Raw genomic sequence first — 16,159 nt, forward strand, 5'->3', positions numbered from 1 at the left:
GGTTCATTTCATCGTCCGTACACACCTGCGACTTACAAGCTAGAGTACAAGTTAGCATACACAGTACCTAGTATTACCTCGGCACTCTATCGTTTTTCTTTTCCACAATTCACAATTCACCCTGTACGTTCTCTGCTCTACTCATATCATCGCCCCGTGAAGAGTACCGGTACAGGACGTATCCACGCCCAGCAGCGGTTGCACCGTCACCGAGTCATGATTGCTCCCTACAGCCTCTCCTGCTTTTGTGTCTCTGCCTTCATTTGATGATATGAGCGCGCCGGATGAAGGGCGCCAACGTGCTCGTGCACACCCACGCACCGTGCCTGGCGCGAGTTATGCACCGCTCTCGTCACGTGCCTTGCAACCTCGCCCAAACACGGTGATAGACGTGCAAGAGGTCCACCGGGTCCTTGAATGCTCACAGCTACAGCGCCGGTTTCACTATCAGCAGCTCGTCAGGCAGTATGGTCAACAGTCTCACGGCAGTTGACATGGTATAATGACACTTGTTGCAGATACACAGGGCAGATCTTAGTCGGCTGCAAGAACCCAAACTGTGAAACCGTCACCTGTTTCTCGCGCAATGCCCGAAATGCCACACGACCCTATCGCCCTCCTTCCCAACTCACTGCCCATGCATTAGCCAATTACCTTGCCAGCCAAGATGATCCCTATCAGGCACTCTGTCCCCACCGACCGCCACTCAAGAACCCAGACACAGACTGGGAGACGAACCAAGACAACGTTAAAATTGGTATATATCAGGGTAACGCCAATGGAAATCGCCAGTTCATCGTGTATCCCACAACATGGAAACTGGCTCGTCAGTACAGACGCGCCCTTGGTCCACGAGGTTTGATAATGCCGTCTTCGATGAGCACACACGATGCACATACTCCGCAGACTACACTGGATGTCATCAACAGTCAGCGCCAGTTACGGAAAGACGTAAAGTCCCTTGGCCAGAACCTATATAACAGTCTCAGCATGATGGCTGCTTATACCCAGCAAATTGCGAATCCCAGTTCTGTTCTGACCTTGCTCCGCGCATCGACTGATACATCCTCAAGAAATGGCGCAACACACAATGAGAGTGCAGCTCATGGCTTGCAATCAGTAGCATCATCAGACACAACAAAAGCAGATCATGAAATTGACTCATCAACAAGCGCTCCCACTGTCATGACTCAAACACGTGAACCCCCACGCATCGTTCGGGAACGTTTGCAACAACAGTCTGCTCAATGCAGCGACAAATCATATTCAGAGCAAACGAGTCAACACGTTCCAGGTAGTGACGGTCACCAGATCCATAGGATTCCCTATCAGCCTGTCACTGTGGCTGAAAGCAAAGCAACGACATCTCCCAACTCTGCTGGAACTCGTCGCTACTCAACATCGACAAAGCTCTCCATTAAGAAGACAGGCAAGAAGAGCTTCACATTAGGTGGTGGCATTGAGTCAGACATGGGGCGGTCAAAGCCTCCGGTCAAAGTCCTGTGTTCAAGTGAGCCTCGTAGGGTTGTCGACCGCTCAGCTCCTACGCTGCCAGTCTTTCCGATACTCAATTGCGACATTATCGATAACTTCAAGGAGCACGTTCATCGCCACCGCAAATATCAGACAGCCGAGTTTAACTATGCCGTGGACTATGATAACAACCGTCACTACCGACCCACAACACCTCTTGTCAACCGTTCGCTGTTTTACACCTTGAGCGATCCCGAAACACTGCTCAAGTCATTTCGTGTCGCAAATAGAGAATTTGGAGACTCGCCGCTCCCTCATCTCGACTCAGCACGCCTGACACAATCCTTTCGCGATTGGAGTAGACACAATGGCGCGCTCATATTCGATAGTTTGTGGATGGCAGTAGAAGCCCTCTTTACACCCCCGCCGGAACTTGTTGACCTGGAAAGCCCTCCCAAACAGCCGTTGGGTGTAAGCAGGTCTCCAGGCGCCCCGACAGAACCTTTGACGAATGATGGTGCCAAAACAAAACCAGTGCCTCGATACCTGACTGTGCACGAAGCTGCTCACATAGTCGTCATATGTATCCATGCACTCACTTCTCTGGTCCCAGTTGGCTGGCCACATGTATGGCTCCAGGTCCGTAAACTACGATCATGGGGCATCATTGTTCCAACTGCAGCTCCCAATTTGGACACTTTCGCACATCCGTTTATGGACATCATCGATGGATTGGAATACGAGCCTGCACTCCGCCTCGCGGACCGTTTACTTCGTGCTATTGGGGCTCGAATGTGCTTTGAACATATTCTAAAGGATCGGCGTCGGAGAGACGTCACCAGTGAATATCCAGGACCAACGTTACTCGAGGATGGTCTTGTTGAGATTATTGTGCAGCACCTGATTGTCACAGAGCGCGTTGCAATCGAAAACAAACGAAGACTGAACCCAAGCCATGCTAGACGCGAAGACCCAGGATGGACAGTGACTGCCACGTTTCTGGAGTGGTCACGAACCGTTCTACTCAAGAAGTGGGACAGCAAGCCTCAGATCCCCAAATGGGGCAGTGTGGGTGTAGCAGTACAGCTTCATGAGAAATTCTGCAAGTAACTCCATCTTGGGTGGTATGCAAACAGCTAACAATGATAGATGTGCATTGCGACGCACTCAACCTGCGCTTCTCTATGTTCGAGATGCCCTTTCTCAGCGAACGGATCGATTCTTTCGATGAGCCATTGAGGTTCCTTGATTGGGAGCCCACACTGAACCATCTGCACGTCTACCAGTATCCATGCTTTTTCTCGACACACCAAGTAGTCACTTACTTCCGCACCATCAATTTCACGACCATGTTTTCGCAGTACAATCATACCGTGCGCACTCAAAGTGTGCAGAGATCGCTTGAGATCTTTCTCCGAGGGTCAATGGCTGAGTTGCTCTCCTCTCAGATGCAGACGACATTTTGTGAACAACTGTTCCTGACGGTGAGCCGCGAAAACGCGCTTGAAGATACGTTAGACATGCTCTGGGGACAAGAGAAACGAATGTTGTTGAAGCCGCTTAAGGTGAAGATTGGGACAGAGGACACGGGCGACTATGGTACGGATCTGGGTGGAGTGACCAACGAGTACTTTAGCCTAGTGCTCGGTGAAGCTTTCAGGCCGGAAAACGGTAAGCTATGTCTCTTTTTGCCCTTTTTTTTTCTTCAGGAAACTGACATATCTAGGGATGTTCACCATCGACCCGCAGACTCGTATGACCTGGTTCCAGCCAGGCTCATTGGAAGCACCATGGAAGTTTGAGATGATTGGCTTGCTATTTAGTATTGCCGTGTACAACGGTGTGACGCTGCCTGTGACCTTTCCTCTTGCCTTCTATCACATGATGCTAAGTCCGGTCGACTCATCCAAGGAAGACCTTGTCAAAATCTCAACTGTAGATTTTATCAAGGATGGCTGGCCCGATCTAGCCAAATCTTTTGGCGAGCTACTCTCGTGGAGCGATGGGGACGTGGGCGAGGTCATCATGCGCGACGCCGTCTTCAGCTACGAGGTATTTGGCCACAGGATCGACCACAACATGGCCTACCCGTTTGGCCACGATCCACTGGAAGCCGACTCGGAGCCCGAAGTCGTCACCAATGCCAACCGAGAAGAGTTTGTGGGCAAGTACATCTACTTCCTCACGTACGCTTCGGTCGAGACCCAACTCGTCGCCTTCAAAAAGGGGTTCCTGACCTGTCTGCAACCCAAAAGCCTCCGATACTTTAGCCCAGCCTTTCTGCGCAAGCTTGTCGAAGGCTCCCATGACATCTCCATGACGGCTCTGCGGCGCGTCGTAGATTACGACGAGGGCTACACGCCTACTAGCGCCACCGTCCGCGCCTTCTGGAAGGTGGCCGAGTCGTACGATCAGGAGGATGCGCGGCGCCTGCTCGAATTCGTCACGGCATCGAATCGCATCCCCGTGACGGGGTATGAGAATGTGATGTTCAAGATTAGCAAGGTGGGCGGGCAGCCGCACGCTCTGCCGAGTAGCTCGACGTGTTTTGGCAGGCTGTATTTGCCGGATTATGCAGATGTGGAGGTTTTGAGGCAGAAGTTGGGGTTGGCGATTACGCACTCGAGGGGCTTTGGTGTTTTGTAAGGGAAGAGGGGAACGGGCCTTGTTGTGGCTGGATTGATTCGTTGGAAGCATGGGAATAGGACAAAGATGAAGCATTATTCCTGCCTTTTGTCGTGTACTGTATTCACCATTCCTTGCATCCTCAGCTAAACGCATATAAAACTCACCCACCCACCCTCCCATCTCCCCCGGGCCTACCATCCCCACAAACTCCACAGCCCACCCAATGCACCGCCCTACCCCTACACACTACTCTTCTACTTGTAGTACACGACCCAACCAACCACACCCCCTCCCCCTCAAACAAAACACCCCACCTTGCCTTCCCTGGCCGCCCTCTTCTCCCAACAGTCAACCGACCACGTAAACCCCCTTTTTTGCTTCTGCCGGCCCCGTCCCTTACGTCAGCCGTCTGCGCCGCCGCCCCGCCGCCCAGTCTGCCCGCTCCGCCAGCTGATTCGGCCGTGGGTGGGGTCACGTGACAGGCGCTAACCCGGGCTGGCTGATGGATTCGGCAGTGGGATTGCGCTGCACATGCGTGGGTGTGGGTGTGGGTGTGGGTGTGGGTGTCGTATGTTGCGCTGGCTGGCTGGCTGGCTGGGCGGCGGGGATGACGCTGGGTAGATGGAGTGTGCATGTGCTGTACTCTAGGGCAGGGTACTCCAAGGCAGGTTTGTAAGAGTATGCGATTTATAGTACTCTACTCCTATGGGATGTATGCAGCATGTAACTCTAGTACCCGTACAGTGCTAGGGGAGTCGCTGTAGACCATCGCTGTCACAGATCGCATGTCGCTAATTGCTGATCGCGCATAGCTAAGCGCAGATAAGCATCGCGTGTGTGACTGGCTGCGTCTCTGCGCTGACCCAATGAGCCGATTGGGGCTCGTGGGTTTAAGCTTTGGGCATGTCTGGCTTTGTTTTGAGCTTTGGTCTTTTGTGGGTGCGATAAGGAGATGGGAGGGATGATGGGATGGGGGCGGGTGAGGTCGGAGGCTAAGGACTCGACTTGTAGACTCTGTGGCCGATTTCGCGGGAGTGTTATATGTAGATGGTTGGGGGGATGTGTGGGTTTCGTGTTTTTATTTTTCTGGGTTTGCTTTGTTGCAAGGTTGGATCAAGAGGGTTTTGTTGGACTATATAAGCCAACTTGCATGTCTGTATTGGAATCACTTTGATATCTCGATACCTCGATTCCAAAAACCTCGAAAGCTCGACGCCTTGATAGCTGCCTCAAACCCTCAAAACTCGATACCTACTTCAAAACTTCAACACTCGACACCTCAAAAACTCAACCCTCAACCCTCAAAACCAACCCACCACCACAATGTCCAAAACTCCCTCCTCAGACCCCTGCATCTTCTACGGTCGCGGCGGCGCCGGCAACATGCGTACGTCCCCCCATCCAACACACCCTCCCCTCCCCAGCTCCCCGACTAACATCACCTCCTTCCAGGCCGCCGCTCCTCCATAACCAGCGCCTGGTCGAAAATCGCCTCGCAGGCCTCCTCGAACCCCACAAAACTGGTGTTGACCTCCAGTCCGGAGACGCACTATGCGAATTCAAAGTCTGAGCGTCGTGTGTCGTCATCGGCGTCGTCATCGTCGTCGTTGGCGCGGTCGGCGGAGAGAGAGGCTGGGGGTGAGGGGCGCCGGAGAGCGAGTAGTTTGGGGTCGGTGGGGGAAGGGGGGAAGGGGGGGTTTAGGGGGTTGTTTTTGAGGGGGAGGGGGAGGGGTGCGGGGCGGAAAGAGTAGGGACGGAGTAGGGAAGAAAAGAGTGGTTTGGGTGATGGGAGTTGTGGCAATTTCGGGCTTGCGACTTGTTTGGCATCTCTGTTGTTAGATTTGGATAGGTTGGTTTTATTAGCGAGTGATACCATGTTGAATCTTTTGTTAGATGTCTGGTCTTGCTTTGCTGTGTTGGGCTTTTTTTTTTCGGGGAATAAGGGAAGCTTTGATGGAGAAGGATGAGATTTGTTGGTCGAGAATTAGGCTATTTCATTTTTTTTTACACTCTACATCGTAACATCGTGAGGAATACTTCGACTTTTGTCTATAATTACAATGACGAATGCACATGGCTCCTAGAGCTTTGCAGTCTCAACGGGATTTCCTGTAGCTCCAACTCTCTTAAGTGCGTTCCACAACCTCATGCCCTCCTCTAATCTTGTATCCTCCTCAATCATTACACTTCCGTCACGCTTCAGTGTACGTAACTGCAGCGCATGCTCCGTCCCCCAGTCCATATTCCCATTTTGCAAAAAGCTACTCAACGGCCCAAGGAATGATTTCACCACAACTTCTTTCTCATCCTGTTCCAGCTCACGTCCGTTGCCAAAAAACCAAATTGCCATGTCGGAAGCATGACTTGCACCGAAGCTGGGGGGCATGTCTTTATCGACACATTTTGCCCGCCACTCGATACGATACCTGTGGATAAGGTCTCCAGCTCCATGCTTGACAAGCGCAGTCACCATGCCCCGCTCCAAAGCATGGACTTGAACATCTGCGTAGATGTGTCCAAAGGCAGCCTGCCAGCTCTTATACTTTGACGGCGACTTTCCACCAGGGAAGTATTCCGACATGAGGACTCTGCTGGCGTCACGCGAATAGTCGGCTTCCAGACGGGCCAACATGTTGTCAAACCCAGATTGTGGCGGCCGCCAGGTGCCGTAGACATGGTGTTCATCACTGCATTCGCCGATGATGAGCTTGACGCCTCGTTTCTTCATGCGTTGGGCAAAAATGCCGTTTGAGAGCTCGTTGAGGAGGCCGTGGCGGACGAAGCTACCATCCGTGACGGCGCGGAACTGATGTAACTGGATTTTGTATGTTGCTTCTACTAGAGTGTCCGTTGGCAAGGAACGAAGACGAGCCAGCTTCTCTTGAACTGGCAGGTCTACCGGTACATTCAAAGCCTCCAGTAGCTGGCCAGACTGGACCTGTGCTTCGTCTAGACTTTTAGGCTGCATACCAGGGCCATTCGATAGCATGAGTGCTCGCTTGACAATAGCCTTCTTATCCGCCACACCGAGATCGTACGCCAGCTGGTAGAATACCGAATGTGAGCCGGCAGAATATCCACCAATAGTGATATTTGAGGCATCGCCACCAAAGTAGCTGATGTTCTCATACGTCCATTGCAGCGCCATGCGCTGATCCCAGAAGCCGAGATTGACCTCAGCATCCGGACACGATTCGAACATGTCCTTGAAGGCAAGAAAACCAAACACGTTCAGGCGGTAGGCAGGCGCCACAATGATGCACTTGACCGGTGATTCGCTCAATAGCGCCCGGCAGTCCATGCGATTCGGGCTACCCCACTGCAGGAAGCCGCCATCTGTGCCACAAAAGTCAAGTCAGTGTTTTGTGCAATCTAGCTTTTGTGATTCGTATCTTCGTGAATACTCGCAACAGTATCATTCAGATTAGCCGGCAAACTAACAGAAACAATGTTGATGCTGACTCGTGACAAAACGGCTGTGCCAAGTGCTAGATACCGTACCTATACGGCGAGAGAACACTTACGAATCCAGAACAGAACCGGCCAGCCTAACGACGCGTCAATTGAGCATCACTATTCATTTGAAGTTGTTCATACCCGCAGCCGGTGGGTCTCCACATGGAATCCAGATGCTACTTTGCAAGCAATCCTCATCCCACATGGCCACCTTAAGCTTTCCGTCAGAATCGCGGTCACCGGGCTGCGGACAGATTCCACAGCCACCTGTGAAACGGCCGGGATTCGCTTTCGTACCGTAGCGGTAGCATGGTGGTAGCGACCTAGGCTTTTGAAAGCGAAAGGGTCCTACAGGAGGTAGGGCGTAGGGTACGCCGCCGAAGAAGTGACAAAGTGGCTCGGATTGCGAATTGACATAAGTGAGGCCTTCGACGATGCCGCGGAATTGGACATCATGGATGAAGGGCTTGGAGGATGTGGTCATGATATCTTGCGCGAGGGGGATTCGGTAATGGTGATTGCGGTTACATGGACGTGATGCTGGATTGACTGCCTTTGCGAGACGAACCTCGGTTACCCACCGGTAGTTACTTAGCCTGTGGGGCCTTGCCCGTTGGAGTGTCAGTGTCAGCATCAGGACCGGCTTTATTTCAGGTAGCTATAAACATGTTGCACTTTTCTCTCAAGATGTTGAATGCATGTTCATCAAAGGCCGTGGAATTCATCATCTACTCAAACAAAGTGGCCGTCCATTTTTTAAAAAAAAAGCTACGCCCAACTATCCTGTCGGTTCCTCGATGTAGAACGTCCATTCTCGGCAGTCACGCTTACGAGCGTGGTCTTGATGATGGCATGATTTGACCCTTTACCAGTGCTCACTTGGTCGTTTGGAAGGATACCCATCTCACTCTCGTTGTCACAATCTGCTTTTGTCCCCGAAAGTTTTCCACTTTGATGGCTTCCGGCTCCTTGCATCACGAAGCTGTTTCCCGTGTTCTTCGTGCCCATGACACTGGTAGGAAGAATTCTATGCAGCAGGTTCTCGAATGTTTTCCGCAGGGGCGGAAGAGACGCTGTGATAGTGCCAACGAAGACCTCGGCGACGGCGTAGATACTTAGATTGACAGAGGTGAATGTCGGATCGGGCGATTCGTTCAGTGACTTCATTTCGTACAGCTTCAAGGCCGATATGGTGGTGGTGCTGCTCTATGTTAGGAAGAAGTTGGCAATATTAGGGGATTGTAGCACACTTACACAAGTCCAAGCAAGAAGACGGCTCGGACGCCCCATATTGTACGTTTTGGCAGTTGGACTCGTGAAATATAGATGAGCGGAGCCATTGTGTATAGCAAGTCCGTCAAAATATTGCATGCAGCTCCAGAATAGCCTGTTATTCATGATGAGAAGGTCCGTTCAGCCCCAGCCTATAACCTAACATACCTGAGACAACTCGTGGTGTCGCTGACCAGCACGACCCAGGCTGAGTACCGGCTACATCCCAATGCTTTGAAATTGGATCGCATTCGCCAAACAAAATGACACTAGGAAAAACGAAGTTGAGACCCAGATGGACAACGACAGAGAGCCAAATCACTGTGCGGAAGGCTTTGGAAAAGTCGAGCATAAAGATGTAGGCGCATACACTGAGCTTGATCAAGGCCATCCCATATAAATTGAGCAGCTGGCCAACCCAGATATAGTGAAGGTATCTTTCGAGATTGGCCGGCGTCATGATTGGATCCCAGACATGTTTACCCCCGCCTACTGCAGCTGTCTTGTAGGTGTATATCGCGCCTACTATGGCAAAAATCTACATAGATATTAGATAAATGTGATTGACCATACGTTGACTGATCTTTGCTTACATAGCCGGTCCATAGTAGGTGATCAGTTACTAGGAAGAAGTGTCTGTTCTTGAAGCTGATGGCCAGGCGCAAAACTACAAAGATTGAACTAAACACAATCAGAGTGATTATAGGTATTCTGAGCGCATCGGAGCGATCGTCAAGCGGCAGATCCTGTGGCGCTGCGGGATCTGCCATGATGCTGGTGTGCGCAGTATGGTGAGATGATTGAGAAAAGGGAGAAGAAAGACAGACTCCCAGCCCCACGAAGTCGCAGTCTTCAGAGTCACTCCTGTACCAGAAACAGGATTATGTGTGAACGGCTGCATGCCGCCAATTGGCAAGATCGACATTGATATTATACTTTACCTTGTGCGGGAACCATACGAGATCTACGGACAGGGCCACCGATGTCAAACGAGCCAGTGTGAAAAAGTCGCAACACTGCATGCAGGAGGCGGCTGTCAACCTTTGAGATGGCTGTGCGTCACGCGGCAACAACGAGCGGTCCCGGGGTCGATGGGCGATGACATGAGTCAGGAGGCGTTTGATTTCCATCTCGGTCTTCCCAATGATCACCCTTCTCCCTACCACATACAGCGGACGGCACAGAATATACAAGTCAATAGTTTCCGTCAATTCGCGTTCCTTGTTTCACATGAACACATACAGCAACACCTTCCGACAAAGTGCACACCACAGGATGAGGTCGACAAGATGCCTGGAAACTCCCTATGTCATCGTATGGTTTGCCAGCTATTGGAATTCATCGCTTGCTGCGAGGCTCTAGAAGCGTTCGGATTCTAGAAAGGAGTTGCTAAGAGCAAAATGTGGTGCCATATTTTCAAGTCGATTGGACTACTGTAGTCTGGGCTCAATCGCTCGCGCGATGACCTAAACCATTACCGGTACCTAGTCAGCGTCTGACAGTCTTTAGCCATGCGATAGGCATGGCTGGACGAGGTTTCCACAATCAATTCATTGATACAGGTTGGTTGATGATACTATCATATGCATTTGCTAGAATACAACGCAGATAGAAACTTCGCACTGCAAAGTGCAATTATGCCACATAGTCGCACACAGGGGATGATAGGGCAGGCTCGCAGCTTGACGGCTGTTCCGTAGGTAGCGGGTTGAGTCAATGGTCACCTTGGCATGATTACAAGCTTGCCAGACCTAGCAATGACGTTCAAGTTTTTGTCTTTGCGATGCGTTTACATATGGCATGAATTGGGTGATATTGACTGAAGAGTAGGCGAGAATTTAAGATTCAACTATGACACTTACGGTAACTAGCAGCCTTAAAGCGCCACAAACGAACGAGTGGCCAATCTTGCCCTTTTCGCACCCAGCTCAGATCTCTGCATCGAGGACCTTTTTCTGGCTTGGAATGATATGTTGACGTACCAATATACTGAAGTTGACAGACAGGAGGCAATACGTGGGTCGAACGAACGTTTCTTGCAGATTGAAGCCTGTTGGTACTGATTCATGGGACCTGTTGATCCCCCAGTATAATGGCACAAATCGAATAGTTCTGATTTGCTGTTCGGCCTTGGGCTGGATGCAAGCAGTGGAATGAAACACAGCGAGTCGCTCTAGCGTGGTATGCCATCGCACGTTGCGCGGGGTTCCTGCAGCACTATAAACGCCACCTACTTTCCCCTGTCCACACCAAACTTTCGACCAGAGCGAAATATCATCCGAACTCTACAAGCCACGCCCAAGACAGGGCTCAAAGGCGTAATCCATTATCCAGGTATTGGACTTGGGGTTGGTTGCGCGTGCTGACTACCATAGGTACATGATTTGGCAGCTTCTAGTTGGCGCCACAACGGCCATGATGCAAACAATAGAGATCGGTTGTGTCAATAATATAGGCCCCCTGATACAGTTATGCCTTAGGCTAAGGCTCAGAAGTGGGCTTACCAAGACATCTAGGCAGATATTGTCTACTGGCCTCGTGAGAGACCCTCACATTCGGCGAACCACCCTTCCACCGAAGCGAGGCGAGCCCTTTGGCTTCTGAAGTTAGGGGTGGCCGACTCACAGCTATTGGCAGTGCCCAATCCCGCTATTAACCTTCTGATACCCTTCGTCTTCTTCCTCCAAGAACCTGTCGGGCCTTTGCCCTATTGCCGTACTCTCTTGCCATTCAATTGGCGTCCGATCCTTATTTCCTATTATGGCTAATTTCATGAAAATCTTATTATTCTCATCACTCTTTGCGCTTTTGGCTCTATTGCCATATTCAACAGCAAGTAGTAATGGCGAGCCTGATATCAACGGGAAGACGTTTGACTACGTACGCAACGTCTCTCTTTCAATGCATGTGAGATACATACTGACATTATGTACAACATATAGGTCATAGTTGGCGGTGGTTTGACCGGTTTGACCGTAGCTAATCGTCTGAGCGAGGACCCCGGCCGTACGTATAGTATAATACAATATCATCGTAGGCTTATATTCTTCACAGGTACTGTACTTGTGATCGAGAACGGGTATAAAGTAGATGACGTGACGACTCAAGTTCCCACTTTTGCGAACAGTATCAATTCGAATCTGATGTACGATATAAAATCCGCGAACGATGCCAACACTGGTGGTTCGCATCCAGTCTTCGTAGGGAATGTGGTCGGTGGCGGCAGTATAGTAAATGGCATGGCTTTCGCCCGCGCAAGCAAAGCCGACTATGATGCCTGGGAGCAACTCGGCAATAATGGGTGGAACTGGGACAGTCTTCTTTACTATTTCAAGAAGTCGACAACCTTCACACCACCACAAGCCTCCAACGTCGAGAACTTTGGCACTACGTACGACGCTTCATATTATGGCAGGAATGGCCCTGTCCAAGTTTCGTTTCCAAACTTTGAGTATCCGGATGTGAAGCATATTTGGAAAGCCTTTAAGTCTGAAGGAATCCGGCTACCCAAGGAGCATGCCGCAGGTGCTGCCATCGGCGCATGCTGGACTCCCACTGCTTTGCAGTCCAAGACACAGACTCGCTCACATGCTCGAAATGCGTACTACGATCCTGTAAAGAGTCGGAATAACCTTGTGCTTGTCACTGGAAAGACTGTCAATGAAATCCTATTCAAGCAAGGACGGTTCACAGGCTATACAGCCAACGGTGTTCAATACAAAACTCGCGACAATGGATCTCTTGAACGTGTCTTTGCGAGGCGCGAAGTCATTCTTGCTGCCGGCTCGATTTTCACTCCGCATCTCCTGCAACTGAGTGGCATTGGACCCAAAAGTATTCTTACGGCTGCCGGAGTTAGAGTCAAGAAAGACATGCCAGCAGTGGGTGCAAACATGCAAGATCATCCTAATGCGAACATGTATTTCGATCTCAAGAATCTAGCCTCACCAAATCCTCTAAGTGGATTGGACCCAGCCTTCAATGCCACGATATGGGCGCAATATGAGACTAATAGAACTGGCCCAATAACTCAAGCTCACGGTAGTAGTCTTGCGTTTCTGAGTCTACAAAGTGTCTCCAGTAAATGGAACAAGATTATCCAAACAGTCACGTTACAGCGGCCGCGGGATTTTCTGCCAGATGTCTACGATAATTCCGCGTTGCTCAGAGGGTTCACGAAGCAACGTGATATCATTGCGAATCTTCATGCAAGCAAAGATGCTGCCGTCGCCGAGTTCCCAATGGTCCCATTCGGTCTGGCTATATGCGCCCTGCAGCGTCCACTGTCTCGTGGCACAGTCACCTTGAATCCCGATGACAAATACGGAAATCCACTCGTGCAATGGAATACCTTTCAGAACCCAGTCGACCGGCAGATCGTCGTGGACATGATCAGATGGATGAGAGGACATTGGGCCAGACCGGAGCTTGCTAAGTTTTCGCCTGTCGAGCTGAGTCCGGGCGTACAGGCCCAAACCGACGACGAGATTATCAGGGATTTGATCCAACAGAAGGCACTTCAGGCTTCCTTTGCCCACATGTCTGGAAGTTGCGCAATGATGCCCGAGTGGTTAGGCGGCTGTGTGGCGAGTGACCTTACCGTATATGGGGTAAAGGGTCTTAGTATTGTGGATGGAAGCATCATTCCCCTAATACCGGCCACTCATCTTCAAGCAACAATGTACGCGATTGCGGAGAAAGCGGCAGATCTAATTAAAGCGCGCAATGCTTTTAACGTGTTACCAAAATCTTCTGATCTATGGGGCTTCAGTAGGTGGCTTTGAATTGTCTATATATACATCCATGATTAGCCGTGACCATGAGCTCCATGGCACTCCATTCTTGCACAATTATATCTGTGTATATTTATGGGCAGAACGACTCTACTCCATGAATGAACAACCATTTTCAAGCACATGGGCAGTAGCGAACCACCTCGTTGTCATCTACGCTTGAGCTCAGCCCTCGTCAGAAATTGGAGTACCCTCTTCAAATCTCTCACAGGTGGGCATCCGATAGTCTGTGGTCAATTAGTTCGATTTCTCCAGGGGGCAGGGTATGGACGAGCTCACAGTCGCCTTCCGGGCTTTCCCAGAAGTCCGAGTTCTTGACATAGCAGAAGTCTGTCGTTTGACTCCACCAGGTCCCGTTCGGATTGTTATTGGTCACACACTGCAGCCAAACTTCCTGGTCAAACTCGTACAGCTTCTCACTTTCACATTTCTCTTCGGGACAGGAGCGACAATATGCATACTCCTCGCCTACCGTCACATTGATCAAGTACATGACGCCCATGGAGTTGATTCTGGACGCAGTTTCCCGTTTGTTATTATCGCTGGTTCCATTTTCGTTGTTGTGTTTCTCGGGCTCGAGAAGTGGGATGGGCCCACAGTTGTCGAGGTACGTAATGTCGGGCTTGGAATACAGATTCTTCCGTGCGACATAACAGTTGTTGGTCGTTTTCAACCAATATCTTTCCTTGGTAAGCAAGAGTGTAGTCGAATTCAAGCATGCATATAGATGGGTCACTCACGGATCGTCAATGATCATTTGACCTTCAGGATACCAGCAGGTCAACTCCACATCGGTGTCCTCCTTCAGGTACGCCATCGTATCACAATTGAGCTCGGGACAGATTCTACATTCGGTCTTATACTTCAGGGTCGCATCTTCAATGGTTAGGTCCTGCTTTTCAGACTCTGGCCCGCAGTATGCAAGATCTGTCGTATCTAGAACCCAGTCACTATATGTACATGACTAGAAAAAAATCTTTGGTTTGTTTTGACTCACAATCACCGTCATACTCCAGTACATCGTACTGCGTAACATAACACCCTTCCTCACTCTTCAACCAAAGTCTGTCGCCCATTATCTTTGTTCCCCTCGTCCAACATGTTACATTGAAATAATCTTTTTGGCCATAGTAGATCTGATTAGGACATAATGACCGTGGGCATGTTTTGCATTCCGTGTTGTACTCAGCTGCGGTGGTGATGTGTGGTTTCAGCTCCGCATGAACATTGTGGGCCACGACCAGAGCTGCAAAAGCAAAAGACTGTAATTTCGAGCACATTTTTGGTTAGATGCACGAGTGAGGAGAGAAAAAGGCCATGAGTAGACGACGCCAAAGTACAGTTGTGGACAACTAGATATTTACATCTGGGATGCACAGTGAGTCCAGCTACCTACCTGCCATACTCGGCACTCGGCTAGAGCAATTCAGGATCCGAGTATAAATGAGCTTTTATCGATTCGGGTACGGCTGTCAGCAAGGATGCATTGAGAAACACGTACTGGTTTAGGTGCATGTGCCCTGATCTTGGCTCCAATTTCTTTTTTGAAGAGCGGTGGAAGTGGTCCCTTAGAAGTTTGACTCGATAATCTCCAGTCGCATATCGAGGAGTTGTCACTCATAACAGTCCAGTATTGTAAGGTTTGAAGTTTTGAAATCGAGGTGTGGGCTTCTTCAAGTAGGCAATATAGGTACCAGTACATGGCCAATCGCAAGCTGCAGCTTGTATACGACACTGCGGGGTCAGACTACAAATAGCAATCTGCGCATATTGTTGAACACTTCGAGAATGAACTATGCAAGCCCAGATATTGAAGAACAAAGATCAACAGTCACATGATCCTTCTAGTTCACAGCAGATATGTGATGAAAAACGTGGCGTGACCCTTGCCTCTCACACATAGGTAATTTCCAGCCCGAGTAGGAACCTTAGCACTCATAGTAAATTATACAAAAGATGGGCATAAACGGAGCGCTGGCGTTCAAGGGCATTGATGATTATAATGTGGTCCTTGACGAGATAGATATTGTAATGCGAGCAGTCCATTTATGGCCCCCAATCTTGTGCATGCGTCTAACTCAATACGTTTCTATTAAAGGAGTGATCACCGTACTGAGGAATGACTGGGAGATGGATCATTGAATTGCATCCATCGAGATAGAGCTCAGTTATGTAGTGCCCATGCTTGGCTACCTAGAAATGAATGAACAGTACATTCATGCTATCACAGCCCAAACCCAGACAGGCTGTAGGTATCAGTTTAGCAAAAGACTGGCAGCATTTAGAAATAAGTTGGCTATAGATCCCAAGAAGAGGCCCAGCAATGTGGGTTGGAAATTTAGATGCTCGATATGCGGGGAAATGAACAGGGAATAGCTACTTCCGATCACTGGCACGGCAGTGGAAAATGCTCATTCGATAAAAGTATCATAAGACAGGACGCGAACAAATTTATAGATGGGATGCAAAATTTGTGGAACCAGTGCTGCAATGTTCGCCCGAGCCCACGCTCTAATATACCTGAAGAATATTGTTAT

At 50.0% G+C, this 16,159-nt stretch overlaps 6 protein-coding genes across 6 annotated transcripts; 3 read left to right on the forward strand and 3 right to left on the reverse strand.

Annotated features, from left to right (window-relative positions):
- Window positions 1-271: 271 nt before the first annotated feature.
- On the forward strand, window positions 272-4,119 carry IAQ61_011325 (uncharacterized protein; the record flags this gene model as incomplete). Its single annotated transcript, XM_066099151.1, has 4 exons — window positions 272-465; window positions 519-2,575; window positions 2,623-3,144; window positions 3,200-4,119. 4 exons carry the CDS (start codon window positions 272-274, stop codon window positions 4,117-4,119), a joined length of 3,693 nt encoding a protein of 1,230 aa, XP_065950670.1.
- Window positions 4,120-5,032: 913 nt separating this feature from the next.
- IAQ61_011326 (uncharacterized protein) lies at window positions 5,033-5,852 on the forward strand (the record flags this gene model as incomplete). Its single annotated transcript, XM_003843826.2, has 2 exons — window positions 5,033-5,488; window positions 5,554-5,852. The coding sequence occupies exons 1-2, from the start codon at window positions 5,425-5,427 to the stop codon at window positions 5,850-5,852; spliced, it is 363 nt and encodes a 120-aa protein (XP_003843874.1). The 5' UTR covers window positions 5,033-5,424.
- A 329-nt stretch (window positions 5,853-6,181) lies between these two features.
- IAQ61_011327 (uncharacterized protein) lies at window positions 6,182-8,041 on the reverse strand (the record flags this gene model as incomplete). Its single annotated transcript, XM_066099152.1, has 3 exons — window positions 6,182-7,437; window positions 7,626-7,649; window positions 7,699-8,041. 3 exons carry the CDS (start codon window positions 8,039-8,041, stop codon window positions 6,182-6,184), a joined length of 1,623 nt encoding a protein of 540 aa, XP_065950671.1.
- Window positions 8,042-8,325: 284 nt separating this feature from the next.
- On the reverse strand, window positions 8,326-9,599 carry IAQ61_011328 (uncharacterized protein; the record flags this gene model as incomplete). The annotated part of the gene is made up of 4 exons (XM_003843827.2): window positions 8,326-8,758; window positions 8,812-8,944; window positions 8,998-9,367; window positions 9,423-9,599. 4 exons carry the CDS (start codon window positions 9,597-9,599, stop codon window positions 8,326-8,328), a joined length of 1,113 nt encoding a protein of 370 aa, XP_003843875.2.
- Window positions 9,600-11,589: 1,990 nt separating this feature from the next.
- On the forward strand, window positions 11,590-13,613 carry IAQ61_011329 (uncharacterized protein; the record flags this gene model as incomplete). Its single annotated transcript, XM_066099153.1, has 2 exons — window positions 11,590-11,709; window positions 11,772-13,613. 2 exons carry the CDS (start codon window positions 11,590-11,592, stop codon window positions 13,611-13,613), a joined length of 1,962 nt encoding a protein of 653 aa, XP_065950672.1.
- A 214-nt stretch (window positions 13,614-13,827) lies between these two features.
- Window positions 13,828-15,283, reverse strand: IAQ61_011330 (uncharacterized protein; the record flags this gene model as incomplete). The annotated part of the gene is made up of 3 exons (XM_066099154.1): window positions 14,620-15,283; window positions 14,363-14,558; window positions 13,828-14,302 (listed from the first exon to the last, which is right to left on the reverse strand). The coding sequence occupies exons 1-3, from the start codon at window positions 14,900-14,902 to the stop codon at window positions 13,828-13,830; spliced, it is 954 nt and encodes a 317-aa protein (XP_065950673.1). The 5' UTR covers window positions 14,903-15,283.
- Window positions 15,284-16,159: the final 876 nt, after the last annotated feature.

The sequence above is a fragment of the Plenodomus lingam genome, assembly GCF_022343315.1.
Source record: "Plenodomus lingam strain CAN1 chromosome Unknown scaffold_20, whole genome shotgun sequence".
Classification (NCBI taxonomy): domain Eukaryota; kingdom Fungi; phylum Ascomycota; class Dothideomycetes; order Pleosporales; family Leptosphaeriaceae; genus Plenodomus; species Plenodomus lingam.